Consider the following 13,683-nt stretch of genomic DNA (forward strand, 5'->3'; position numbering starts at 1 on the left):
ATTGGGTTAGGAGCCTGTGCTCCACTATGACCTCACCTTAACTAGTTATATCTGCAACAAACCCATTTCCAAATAAAGTCACATTCTGAGATACTGGGGGTTAGGATGTCAACACACGAATTTTGGGGGAACACAGCTAAATCCAAAACAGAGAGATTGTACTGGGGATGGGGTGGGAAAAGCCTCTGGCAGAGGCAACTTTCATTTCAAAAACTAAGTAGACAGCCTTGAAGAAACTTTATTTTGTCATGTATTTGTTTAAATGGGTAGAGAAGCAGAAAATGTAACTAGCACAACTCATGGATGTTTTGTTAATGAAGAGGATGTGAATAAAGTTGATAAATTTTAAAAAGTAAACCTATTATAAGAAAAATATGACTAGTACAGATCCTACATGGATATAAAAATCCACATAGATGTGGTAAAAATTTACATGGAAGTGGTATCTGAATGATGAAAGTCTGGCCAGTTGTTTGCTATGGATTGAATATTTGTGTCTCCCCAAAACTAATACCAGCGTGATGCTCTTTGGAGCCGGGCCCTTTGGAGGTGATTAGGGTGAGATGAGGTCATGAGGGTAGGGCCCCCATGATGTGATTAGTGCCCTTATAAAGAGACATGAGAGAGATCTCTTCCCTTCTACCAAGTGAGAACATAGCAAGGAGGCAGCCACATAAGAATCAGGAAGAGGCTTCTTACCAGAACTCGACTGTATTGGTAACCTGACCTCAGACTTCCAGCCTCCAGAACTGTGAGAAACACATTTCTGTTGTTTAAGCTATCCAGTCTGTGGTATTTTGTTATAGCAGCCTGAACAGACCGAAATACTGTTCTTACAGATGTGCCTTCTTAAAAGATGGGTCTGGCAGCATGGGGGAGATAGATGGGAGGGGAGAAAATGTGGACAAGATAATAGTAAGACTTCAGTTCCACTTTTAGGCCAGGGTGAAGGCACCATCAGAGTCGGATCTCCTGAATCAGCTGTAAGTTGGGCATCTGTACGAGCCCCATAACCTCTCCTTACCTGGCCCCTCACTGCTCCAACACTTTCAGGAATTAAAGCCAGCTTCTTGGCATGGTATATAACTTGGAGCCCTGCCTTCCTCTCCAATCTCATCTCCCACGTCACAAGTTCACTATGTCCCAAGTGTAATAACAACGCTCAGAAGAGGCCTACCAATGTTTACCAAATATGTGGACACTTCTATGCATTTCTGACTGGCGCATTCCTTCAACTAAGCCCTGCTCCATTTGAGCAATTCCTCACAAAACATGATCCTTTTTTGGAAAACCACAACACCAATCCTAAACACAGAGTTTTGGGTTTTGGTTTTGATATATTGAGTCTTGAGTCTTCCTGTTTTCTTTCATGTATGTATTTCAATCACACTTTCAAATACCCATATTTGCTAGGTTGAAGGAAAAAATTATTATTCAAACAATTAAAGAAGAAAATTGTTCAATGACATTTGTTAAGGCATGGTAAGTAGGTTCTACTCATAGAATTGTGCACCTGAAAACCGTATAATGTTGTTAAGCAGCATCACCCCTAAAAAATCAATAAAAAGGAAAAAAGGTAGATTTTACTCAAGTGGGGCCATCATGATGGGTGTAGGAACTACTACAATGGGGGAGACCCCTTTATTTCTTGCAGTAGGGGAGAGATCAGACTCAATTCTCAATATAGCACGGACAAGTTGGAACGTATAGCCACAACACAAGGTGGGTGTCCAGGAATGGAAAATGGTAAAGAAGAAACATCAACTAAATGTCAGAAATTCTGGTTAAACCAACCTAACAGGATTCTTGCTGAAGGCTGGCCAAGGTGAGCAGATTCCACCTGAGGGTTGTAGGGGATGAGGACCCTAATTAGCCATCAAGGATGATCATATATGAGGGTAGGGGATTCTAACTAAACCAACTTAGTATTTTTGTTAAAATTGGACAATGCTGAGAGAAATGCACAAGTCCAAAAATAGAGGCCTAGTTGAAATTCAGGGGAGTCAGAATAGAGTTTGGTCAAGGACAGAGTCTTTGTCACTTATTTATGGTTGCTTTGTCAAATAAAATTAAAGGATGTGAGTTACAAATCTACCTTTTTTCCCCCACTTTTCCTGGAACTTTTTAGAAACAAGAATCCTAAAGAAAATTGGAAATTAGTAAAAATTTTAAGAGTTGGGCAAAACTTGGGACCAACCAATTGGAATATTGGCATTTGAAAGTACTCAATAGACTCCCCCTTATAATTTTCACATACACAATTATCCTAAACATATCTTAAGGATCCATCATCATATATATGTTGGTTTATTTCTCTACAGCTACCTAAATGTGTATACAGTCCAAGTAACCCTAAAGAACCAGGAAATCATATTAATTGAGGAAGGATGCACTCCAAGAATTCCATTACTATAACCTATTTTATTTTCCTCTTTATGCAAAATAAATTCAAAGGTTAAAAAAATTTAACAGTGGACTGGAAACTAGTCTGGTATTATTCTAACCTCTGTTACAGGCATGCACGAACTTTGTCCTTGGGCAAGTTCCTTAGTTTATCTATGTCTCAGTTTCACCAGTTGCAGAATGCAGGTAAGAAAGAGTAAGTCCTCCTTCTCCTTATTATGGATCAGAAGGCATGCTTTTTGACCTTTTGCAAAATGGGATGCCTCTTTCCCAGGAAGTGTAGAAGTCATTATCAGAGTGTATATCTTAAATAGATAATTTGATTAACATAGGCATAGTGTATACAAACAAAAATGATGGAATTCTGGAGTGGATCAAGCTCGAAAGGTGTTCATAGCATATTTCTACCTTTTTGGTCTGAAGAAAAGAGTACTGCTTGAACTACTGAAATATACTTTCTTGCCTCATCTAATAGATTATAAACTCCTTGAGAGAAGACACATTGTAAATCTCATTCATACTTCCCATTCATTAGTAATTGCTCACCGAGTTGAAATACTTGCTATTTTTTCTCACTTTATCTAGAGCAGGGGTATCAAACTCATTTTCATGGTGGGGGGGGTGCACATCAGCCTCTCTGTTTCCTTCAAAGGGCCAAATGTAATTTTAGGGCTGTATAAACGTAACTACTCCTTAACAGTTCAGCGAGAGGGGGGCGCTGCCCAGGTAGAAACAAGGTGCCGGCAGGATAAAACAAGGTGGAGGGCTGGATTCCACCTGTTGGCCTTGTATTTGCCACCTGTGGTCTAGAGCATTTCCCAAAGTGTTTTATGCACCATTGTACTCAACACATTTGTTGGATGAATAGGATAGCTCTTATATTTATACCGTTAACAATTTCCCTTTGTTAGGCATTGCCTCTTATTTCTCGTTTTATTAACTAATGCTGCAATGCGCTATCTTATGCACCAGTATTTTCCCAGACATGTGGTTACCTACTTACAGTTTAATTACTGTGATTAGAATTTTGTAAAAGAAAAAAAGGAAAGCAATATACACAAGGAAAAAGAATATATACAAATCAACTACATGATTAGAAAAGTACTATAATATCCATAAACGTTAATAGTGGTTATTTTTCGATTGTGAAATGATTGATAATTTTCACCAGAAAAAAATTCTATTAAAAAAATACAATCCTCCGTCATTGAAAGAGAATTTAGCATTTCTTTGCACGCAGCAATGTTTCTTTCTCTGTATTTTTGCTATCTGTTCTCGCAAACGACCAGCAGGCGCCCTAATTAGGGCAGAAAGCGCGGGAACTGGCTGTCCGCTCGCGGACTGGACTCTCAGATCTGAAGGAGCAGTGGTTTCCCACATAGGATTAATTGAGCGAATTACAGGCGAGCGGCCAAAACCTTCTTGGGGACCAGGTATCCCGCTTGCCGGGGAGGTCACAGAAATCCCAACCCTGAGTCCCTGCCACTGGGCCGTCCACTGCCGGACGATCAGGACACTGCCTTGCCTGGGCAGGGGACACAGCCAAGGGCCCGTCGGACCAGCCGGACCCACAAAGTCAGGGGGACATCTGGACACAATCCCCCCCTCGCTTCCAGCTCCAAGTCCCTGCCCTCAGTCCGCGCCGTTCCTGGCGTCAGCCCCAAACTTGAGTAGCACCAGACCCCGCCCCCTACCCCCGGCCCCACCCACGGCTTCTGGCTCCACCCAGACAGCCTCGGCACCACCGCGCGCTCCGGGGCCCCTCCCCTCGTCTCCGCAGCTCTCAGCCTCCGCCCGCCCAGGCGTAGACCGCGTTCTTTGACCCACTAGGCCCCACCTCCACTGTTCCGGGCCTCCCTCCGGGCTCAGCGTCTCCGGGCGTCAGCCTCAGGCCTGGCCACTGCAGGCCCCGCCCCCAGCCCCGCCCCCCGTGCGCGTTCCTCTCCGCAGCCGGCGGGACGCGACGGCGGCGGCGGTAGCGCTGGAAGCGGTCTCTTGCTCCTTTGTGCTCAGGCGGCGGCGGCCTCTCTAGTCGTCACCGACGTGTTCTTTCGGCCCGCCAGTGCACACTCTTCGGTGACGAATTATGTCGGCGGCGGGAGCTGGCCCGGGCGTGGAAGCGGGCTTCTCTAGCGAGGAGCTGCTATCGCTCCGCTTCCCGCTACACCGCGCCTGCCGCGACGGGGACCTGGCCGCGCTCTGCTCGCTTCTGCAGCAGACGCCGCGCGTCCACTTAGCCGCTGAGGACTCCTTCTACGGCTGGACGCCAGTGCACTGGGCCGCGCACTTCGGCAAGGTGGGCGCGGGCGCTTTAAGGCGCCATTTTCCGCGGCTTTCCTGTGGGGGTCGGGAACGTGGGGGCTGGGGGCGCGGGGCGTGCCGGGAGCGCGGGCAGAAGCGGGATCCGCTGCGGCGGTTCCCGGAGGGACCCGGGGCGTGTCGGGACTGTGGGGCAGGAGCGGGCCCAGAGGCGCCCCGAGGGGCTTGAGGCGTTTGTGTGGCGGCCCCGGTTTCAAACAGGGGTGGCCTCCTGGAGACGCTGGCTTCCCGGGTGCGCCGCCCCTGGCGGAGTGAGGATTAGCGCCTGCGGTCGGCTGGGAGGTTCGGGACCACCCCCGGCAGCCTGTGCTGGGGGCCCGGGCCTCCCGCGGCCGGCCAGTTTGGGTGGTGGTGAGACGAGGCCCTCTTGGGGGCGCGCGAGCTGCCCGAGACCCGGTGCTTCTGGGGAAAGCCGCGGGGCGGCCGGGATCCGGGCGCTCTGTGACTGCGGGCCCTGGTGGTTTTCTCGCTCCCGCTCTGACCCAGGGGAGGATTACTGGCGTCGGGAGCGAAGCGGCGCGGAATGCGGAGGATCGGTGGGCCGGGTTAACCTTCTTAAATGCCGAGTGTTGCCAGCGGCGAGCTGCGTCCGCGGGAGCCGGAGCCGGAAGGGGTCTGCGCGTCTCTGGCTGACGGAACTGCTGCCCCGGGGCTGCTTCGGAGGCGCTCCCTTCTCCCCTCGCCCCTGCTCCGAGGTTCGGGTCTGCGCCCTGCTCCCGCTTGAACGAGCGTGTACACGAATTATCTGGAGACAGCTTCTCTGTTAGCTGAAGGTTGTATTTCAAATGATCTCGGTGGTGGAATAACCTGATTGAATTGTAAAGTCATCAGACCGTTGTGTAAGATGAACGGTAACACTTAAAACATGGTTTTGGGGTATTTTGTGTGTAACGTTGATTGTATGCCTCTGAGACTCTTAGCTTATCCAGGTTTAGTAAAATCAGTGATGATTGTACTACCTTGCGAGGAAATTACTATAAAGGTGTTAAACTAGGTAGAATTATTTTCCTGTGATAATTTGAGAACAGATTGCTACTTCATATTTTTTAAAGATTCCTTAACATATTCCTCGCCTGTGCAGTAAACGGGATTTTTTAAATCAGAGTAGTCATAAAGTGACACGGTGCGTTTCAGAAGTAACTAAGATTTCTATGCCAAAATTCATGGACATTTAAAAATGTTCCTCTCTGAAACCATGAGGTTAAATTGAAGAAATGGTTTTTGCAGAAATACATGTAGGATAATGTGAAATAAGTTACTTTATTTCAAGACAGACCTGAATGTCTAGCTGATGAAGGTGCTTTACTTGACTCTTGGTGCTACATTTACAGTACGATTGTATCTTTTGAGAAACAGTTTCTGATTCCCCTCATAAAGTGGAAAAGTCAGGAGTTTATTATTGAAAGAAATGAAGGAGTTATGACAGTGGGGGGAGTCAAGTAACGGTAAGATCCCAAGGCACCAGACTCTGCAGTTGTGTACCAGTTGCTGAAAATGAGCACCCACGGGAAATCAGTCCTTAAACAAAACAGAGCCCTCTTTCCTGCCCTTCTCCTTCTAGCCTTGACTGTAAATGTAAATAGATTTCCCAAGGCAGTCAGTGGTCTGAGGCATTTTCTCCCTCCTGAGTGCATCTTGCTCTGGTTTAATTTTACATTAAACTGTAGGTAACTCTCAAAGCATTGATTCTCAACATTTTTTGTCTCTCTGTTTGGGGGAAAGACACCCTAGTAACAGGCAACGAACAGTGTTTTTGAAAAGGCTTCCTTGTTGATGCCTATCCTCCCTACCCTTTAGAGAATGACACAGTGTTGTATGACAATCCAGTACATTCTGTAGAGTGCTTAAGCCTCGTTTCAAATGGTCATTTAGAGTATTTATTTACTGGCCCAAGGGTGCCTTCAGGTATCTCTAGGGATAAATAATGGTCATAACTGCTTTAAAATGCTTCAGTTGGTAAATTTCATGTTATGTGTGTTTTATGACAAAAGTAAAACTGACTTTTTGAAAGTCTCTGCTTTTATAGAACATGAGTAGTAGATTAACCTCAGAAACCAAATGTTGCAACTAGAAGCAGTTACTGTAGTGTTATCAGCTGTCTTTAATTATTGTATCTGTATTGTCTTTGATACAGAAGGGGCCATGCAGGGATTTTCAACCTGCGGCCTGCAGGCTGCATGTAGCCCAGGATGGCTCTGAATGTGGCCTAACACAAAATTGTAAATGTTCTGAAAACATTATGAGATGTTTTTGTGATTATATGTCACAATGTATTTAATATGTGACCAAAGAAAACTCTTCTTCCAGTGTGGCCCAGAGACACCAAAACATTGGACACTCCTGGGCCGTAGGAAGCATCATTCTGTCTTTGAGAAAAAGCTGTTAGGACAGAAATTAGGCCAGGATTCAGTGCTGTTAAGTTCCCAATTCAGTCCCCGCTAAATACCTCCCATTCCTTGAAAACAGCTTCCCTTCTTTCATATACATTCAAGGCTACACTGTGCAAGTGCCAAGTTAGCATTTAGCATATTATAAACTATTCCCAACTTTCAAGCTTGTGTTTCTAGAAATGTGCCAGGTGTGCACAAATTACCTAACCTTTTACGAGGTTTATTTGTTCCCAGAACACTAAACATTTAAAATCTCTAATTATACCTTGCTTTTACAAGCTATCTTACTGAACAATATTTTTCCAAAATTTCAAACCCAATTTCCAAAATTGAACTGATAGGTAACAGATTTAAGTCCAGGGAGCTTTTGATTGGTGTTAAGATTAACAGCTTTTGTCATGCCAAGTGATTTTCATCCTTGTTTCATTTTTGTTGGATTTGACAGTTGTTCATTTTGTCACTAGTATTGGCAGCTTTCTTTTTTAATCAGTACATTAACAAAGGCAGTATATAAAAAATATACCAAAGTTGTCTCTTTATCAGCCGCCACTCCCAGATTCAAGTTCCTTAAAGACAGATATCATGTTTTAGATTTGTGTACCTCCCAACTGTGAGAACTCATCTCACAAAAATGTTGATGGCAGTAATTTGCCCTGTGCAAGGAAAGGCTTAAATTTCTGAAAGAGGATAGGAGACACGGGGTGAAATGAAAACATAGCTATTCTTCATTTGAGGTCTGCCCTCTGGAAGAGAAAGAATTTTGGCAATTAGAGCTTTTTCAGTAATTGTGCATAGCTCTTCGTCAGGGGGAAACTGGGCAGTCTGAAGTCCAGCTCCTGAGAACACAGAAGGTGGAAAAGTATAAGTTCTTGAGAACAACAGGCCTCTGGACAGTTCTTGGCATGTGTTAGGCATTAGTCAAATGTTTGTTGAGTGTGATGAGTTCTTTTACCCAGAGGCTAGTAGAATTTGGTACCTGGCTGCAGTCTTATCTTAACTCCTGTCTTCCTTTTAGTCACCTGACAGGTACAGACCTTAGCGATGCTCTACCCCTTTCTGCATTTTTTCCCCTATACAATCAGTTTGAAAAGATTGAGTCCTGCCCTCTCACTTACTCTACACATCTTTTCCCTGAAAAAATACTCTGAAGGATGGGCCTCAATTGAGTATTCGTCAAGTGATGCATTGTATAAAGATGTACAATTGTGCAGACTGCAGAAAACAGCCTTTGGCTAAGCAGAGTTTCCTATGGCTACAAAACCTTTTTTTTAACCTACCAATCACTTTAACATTTTTATACTTTAGTGTGTGAAAGTGGCAAAACCTAGTTTTGATAAAAGTCTGAATAATGCAGTTTACTCTTATTTTGTCTTTTCCAATGGTAGAAAAAACAAAATTTTTTAATTTATGTAGTGTCAGGTTTTTTTTACTTTATATTTCTATGTGCCAACTTTTTAATAAGAATGTTCTTTTAAGTGCCTTTTAAAATTTGTATAGTACTGGGAAAAAATGGCTTGCTTTGTTCTCATAATCAGAAAAAAAATTGGTAACAAAAAAAATGCCACTTAATTCCATTGTACCATTTAGATTATTTGAGTAATATTTAATAGTATACTGACATTTATGTATGTTTCATTTCTCTTTGTGCTGTTTTCAAAGTTGGAGTGCTTAATACAGTTGGTGAGAGCTGGAGCCACACTTGATGTCTCCACTACACGTTATGCACAGACCCCAGCCCACATTGCTGCTTTTGGGGGACACCCTCAGTGCCTCATCTGGTTGATTCAAGCAGGAGCCAGCATTAACAAACCGGTAAGGGAGTGTCAGTGATGGACTTGGTTTGGTTTGGTTTCTTTTTCCAATTGTAATTACATGGTATTGAGTTTTAAATTGAGGCCTTAATTAGAGTTTGATATTTTTACCTGTGGGCTCTTTGGAATTTATGTTTATTGAGTTATTTGTGGATAATAGGCCTTTCACATAGCAAAGCTTTCTCACCCATAGACTTACTATGATCCACACTGAACCAAAGTGATTTGCCCAAGGTTACAGTTGTAACTGAAGGACTCTGTCGTAGAGTCCAGCTTTCCAGCTCCCCTGCTTATAGCTGCCTTAGCCTCATTTCCGCTGATAATTGCGGAAACATATCCATACTAGCAAAAGAATGGCTATTAAATCATCTGTATGGTTAAGTTAGCCTTAGAATGACCAACATGGGTTAATGTTGCTTCTGATACAAGCCGGAGGTGATGACAATGCAGATAAGTAGACATGTGTCATATAGGAAATGGCTCCTGGACACCAGATGCAAGGGTTTTGTGTTTAAGCATACAAACATGAACACGACAGTGCCAGTTTTCTTATGGTTTGTTTTCAGTATTCTTTTCACATAAGTTGTGGGGGGTGGGGATCCACAAGAAGAGTGCTTGGCTTATTGGGAACTTGCTTGAACTCCACAGATAGTCTGGCTGGAGCATCCCCAGTCTTGGTGCCCTGTCCTGGGATGGATTCATTTAAGGGACTAAGTGCCATGGGCTTTGCAGCTATTCTTTATGCCTTTTTTTTCTTTTCCCTTTATATCTTCTTCCTACTAATAATCATCAAACGCCTACTGTGTGCAAAGGACCTTTTGTTTTCTCTTTTCTGTCTTTCTATCTTTCCTAATATTCAGTCCTTTATGATATCCAGGTATAAACTAGTTGCGACCCCTCTCCTAAAGATAACACAGCTACCCACTTACAAAGTAAGTAATTGAAGAAAGGTGTTTTAGCAGTGATTTAACACAAGGACCAGTGGAAAAGGGGAGTGAGGGGGATAGAAGGGTAATTTGTTCGCCATAATAGACTTTTAATAGGACGGTAAAGGGAGAGCACTGGGTTTTAGGCCTGTTTCTGTTACTAAACTGGAACTCAGGAAATGGCACAATTTTTAGGTTTCCTCTGCTACCTCTTTTTCTTCGTTCCATCTCCCTGCATGGGTGCCTTTATATATACAGGCTTCTCTGCTCCTTTGTTACTTTTATCCACCTATTCAGTAATTGTATACCATTAGGCATCGCCTGTCTTCTGCTTGTCTCGTTCCTGGTCCTGCATTCTCCTTTCTTCCCCCTGCTTCTCAGTAGAAAGGGCAGTGGGGCTTGATTATACATTCTGCTACCCTCATCTCTCTGGCCTTGGGCAGGTTATTTACTTAGTCTGCGGCTTAATCTTATCAATAAAATATGGACAATCCATGAATGGTAGTAATTAATTTTAATATGGAATTTAAGTACAGAATATTCTGTATGTTAATTTTCATTAAATTGTTATGTAGCATCTAATTTAGAGCTAAAGAAATTGTCTAACGCTACTTTTCAGACCTTTTAAAATCTAGAACCCCACTTTTCATATAACATTTTTAGCAGGTCAGTATTTTCCACAAGTAACAAGCTTGTGGCCCTCCCCCACGCCCCCTTTCTCTGAGCTGCTCTAGATAGCACTATGTAGAACTCTCTCCTGAACTCTGCTTCCAGGGCTAGAGTCTCCCAGATCTCCACTCACAGCCCTCCATATGTTTTAACTGCTCACCTGGTTCAATATCCCCAAGCTCTCTCATGTACAAGAGTGTTGCTTGGATTTCTTAGGCATACTGGCATTGCTCCTGAAAGGATCTCAGGTGACTATGGTCTTGTGTGCTCAGTCTGAATCTCAGATGTCATCTTTATTAGGTAATAGTGGAACTGCTATGACAGGCACTCAGTGACCCTTCAGGTCCCAGTAGCCCTTTTCTTGGCCCCCCTGACACACTGTTGACTCATCTTGAGGTAGACACTTTTTCTCATTTTCCAGATAAACTAGTATAAAACCAGATCCAGATTTTTCTTAGGCTTTGTGTGTGTGTGTGCATGTAATTTTTTTAAACCTAGTATAGTATTTCTTTCCTCTTTTTTTTTTTAAACAGAGGGAAGCAAGAGAGAAAGAAAGGGAGAGAAAAGAAACATCATTGTGTGGTTGCCTCTCATGCACGCCCTGCGGGGGAGGGGGGGGACCTGCAGCCCAGGCATGTGCCCTGACTGGGAATTGAACAGATTACCCTCAGGTTCTCAGGCCAGCATTCAGTCCACTGAGCCACACCAGCCAGGGCCTTAGTAATATTTTGTTAGTTTTAACCCATCTTCTAGTTTTAGTCTTTTGGCATCTTTAATGACTAACCATTTTTCTCAAGTCTAGTAAATACTATCTGCCATCTCTAAAGTTGGCATCAGGGGTTTCTAAAACTTAGATGTACTGTCTAGAAGCTCAGTGTTCTAAGTTTTACAAAAAGGAAGTGAAGGCTGTTTTCAAGTGATTTATTTTTGTAAGTCTACAGCAGCGATTTTCAGCCTTTTTCATCTCACAGCATACATAATTACTAAAATTCTGCAGCATACCAAAAATACATATTTTTTTGCTGATTTGACAAAACATAGTTATAATTTTGATTCATTCACACTGGATGGCTGTTGTTATGTTGGCTATTGTCATTTTTAAATTTGACAATCTAAGGGATATGAGGTCAATGCCCCTGACTAAATCGTTAGGTGTTGCATGTTTTAAAAGTTCTTACAGCATACTGGTTGACAATCACTGGTCTATAGTGACTACCCATGGGTGTCATTTTTTGTGTTTGCAAATCATCTCTTTAATACCCCTTCTAGAATTTTGCTGACATTTGATGTTGCTTTTATAGTTTCTTGTAAGTGAATTAGAAACAAGATTTTTGTTTATTTAAATTCAAGGTGGCTTGTCTTTAGATTTCTGGTAACCTCTCCCACTTTCATTTATTACTCAGAGTTTGCCAACAATACTTCTAGAATCCTACTACAAACTATTTGGTATTCTTGAAATGTGATTGCTCTGAAATGTAACCTTAAAATGGCTCTTTACTCTTACTCTCTTGACTGCAGTTTTCTTTAAGTAGTTTATTCTGTCCTGCCCAGCTTAATATTCTCCTGGTATAACCCAAAATAGGAGCAGGGTAGTAGTTGTTTTGCTTTTTCTCTGTCATCTGTTACTGTCCCACCATGGTCTGAAAATAGCAAAAACCCTTACTTTTTCTTTCTGTTCCAAAGGTAGCTTTAAAAAAAAATTATTTTTCTTGAGGATTTTTATTGTTTTGCTTTTTGAAAAATCTCATAATAATATCAATTCTGCTTTTCCTGGCAATATTTGCCTTAATTTTTATTTGTCCTTATTATGTACCCACTCTCCCCCAGATTTTGTGGAGAATGGGGACATGTTAAGGTTACCAGTTCGTTGCCCAGCCAGGGCACATGCCTGGGTTGTGGGCCAGGTGCCCAGATGGGATCATGAGACAGGCAACCTTTAGATGTTTCTCTAGCACGTCAACGTCTCTCCCTTTCTTTCTCCCTGTCTTCCCGTCTCTCTAATAATAAATAAAATCTTTAAAAAAATTTTTTTTTAAATCTGAGTTCAGAAGATAGTTTCTTGTACAGCTACATGGTTTTCTTTCTTTCTTTTTTTTAAACAAACGGGGTTGTTATTTTTAGTTATTTGTGTCACTTTTGAGCATATTTTAAAATAAATATGCACTTTTCCCTCCATTAAGCCGTCAAGTCTTTCATAATACATTTTTCTATAAAATAATGTGCCACACTTTTACTTTAGTTGTCATCTCAGTTTTTCCCTCTGTGAGTAAATATCCATTGATGAGCTCAAATATTGACTGAATTTATGAATGAACTGTTTGTTTTCTAAGTACCAGACACTTTGTACATTTGCCCCACTCCTGCTTTATATCTTTATCCCTTCATTATGTGGTAGTTGTCTTCTGCCAAGTTCAGCTTCCAGTGTCATGGAAGTGTGATTCATTCAGGAACTGTTGCTTCTTGGCCACTCTGACTTTCCCAGGCAAAAAGTCCTAAATCAGTTTTTCTAGCAGAAGTGACTGCTCTTGATTGTTGTATCTTTTTTGTCTCTTATTTATGTGAGAGCCTATAAATGAAATTGTGTTTCAGACTTTTTTCCATTGATGCAGTATAAACTCACTTGTCTTTTTTTGGATGACTACATTAGTGGTCAGAATCATTTTCCTGAGTCTGCTCACTTCCTCTGCCTCCTCCAGCATTTTTTCTGAAGCATAAATCTGGTTTTAATGCAGGCTTTCTAAAAGTCCTTGCACAGAGTTGCCCATCACAAACAGCCTCAGTTGTATTGTATATGAACTGGCTGTCTTTGACCCTGATGTTCTACCTTCCCATCGTTTCTTGGCCCTTTAACCTCAACCATGTATTCTAACGTGTAGTCCTAATTCAAGTTCAAAATTAAAATAAAAAAAGAAATCCAAGGGAGGCACTGAAGATATCTTTACCCCTGTCTGCCACAAGCTAACCTTGTGGTAGATAGGGGTAAACTAGACCAGACTTTAGATAGTGGTGCTATTTCTTGGCCTTGATTACTTTAACTTGTCAGAAGATAATTATTTTGGATTTTATTTGCAACATATTTGTGCTAAGACTCAGGATAAAATGATTTCTAAACCACCATCTAGAATGTACATGCTGTCACTGCTATAGAGGCCCCACAGATCTTTT

At 42.4% G+C, this 13,683-nt stretch overlaps 1 protein-coding gene across 1 annotated transcript in view; it reads left to right on the forward strand.

The window, feature by feature from the left end:
* The first annotated feature begins 4,324 nt into the window (after positions 1-4,324).
* The window catches only part of ANKRD10 (ankyrin repeat domain 10), a 33,770-nt gene continuing 24,411 nt past the window's right edge, over positions 4,325-13,683 (forward strand). The window contains exons 1-2 of the mRNA XM_024578808.4: positions 4,325-4,699; positions 8,772-8,924. Coding sequence (XP_024434576.2) covers positions 4,490-4,699; positions 8,772-8,924 — 363 coding nt within the window. The 5' untranslated portion in view covers positions 4,325-4,489. The remainder of the gene's footprint in view (positions 4,700-8,771; positions 8,925-13,683) is intronic.

Source organism: Desmodus rotundus, chromosome 13 (assembly GCF_022682495.2).
Source record: "Desmodus rotundus isolate HL8 chromosome 13, HLdesRot8A.1, whole genome shotgun sequence".
NCBI classification, from domain to species: Eukaryota; Metazoa; Chordata; class Mammalia; order Chiroptera; family Phyllostomidae; genus Desmodus; species Desmodus rotundus.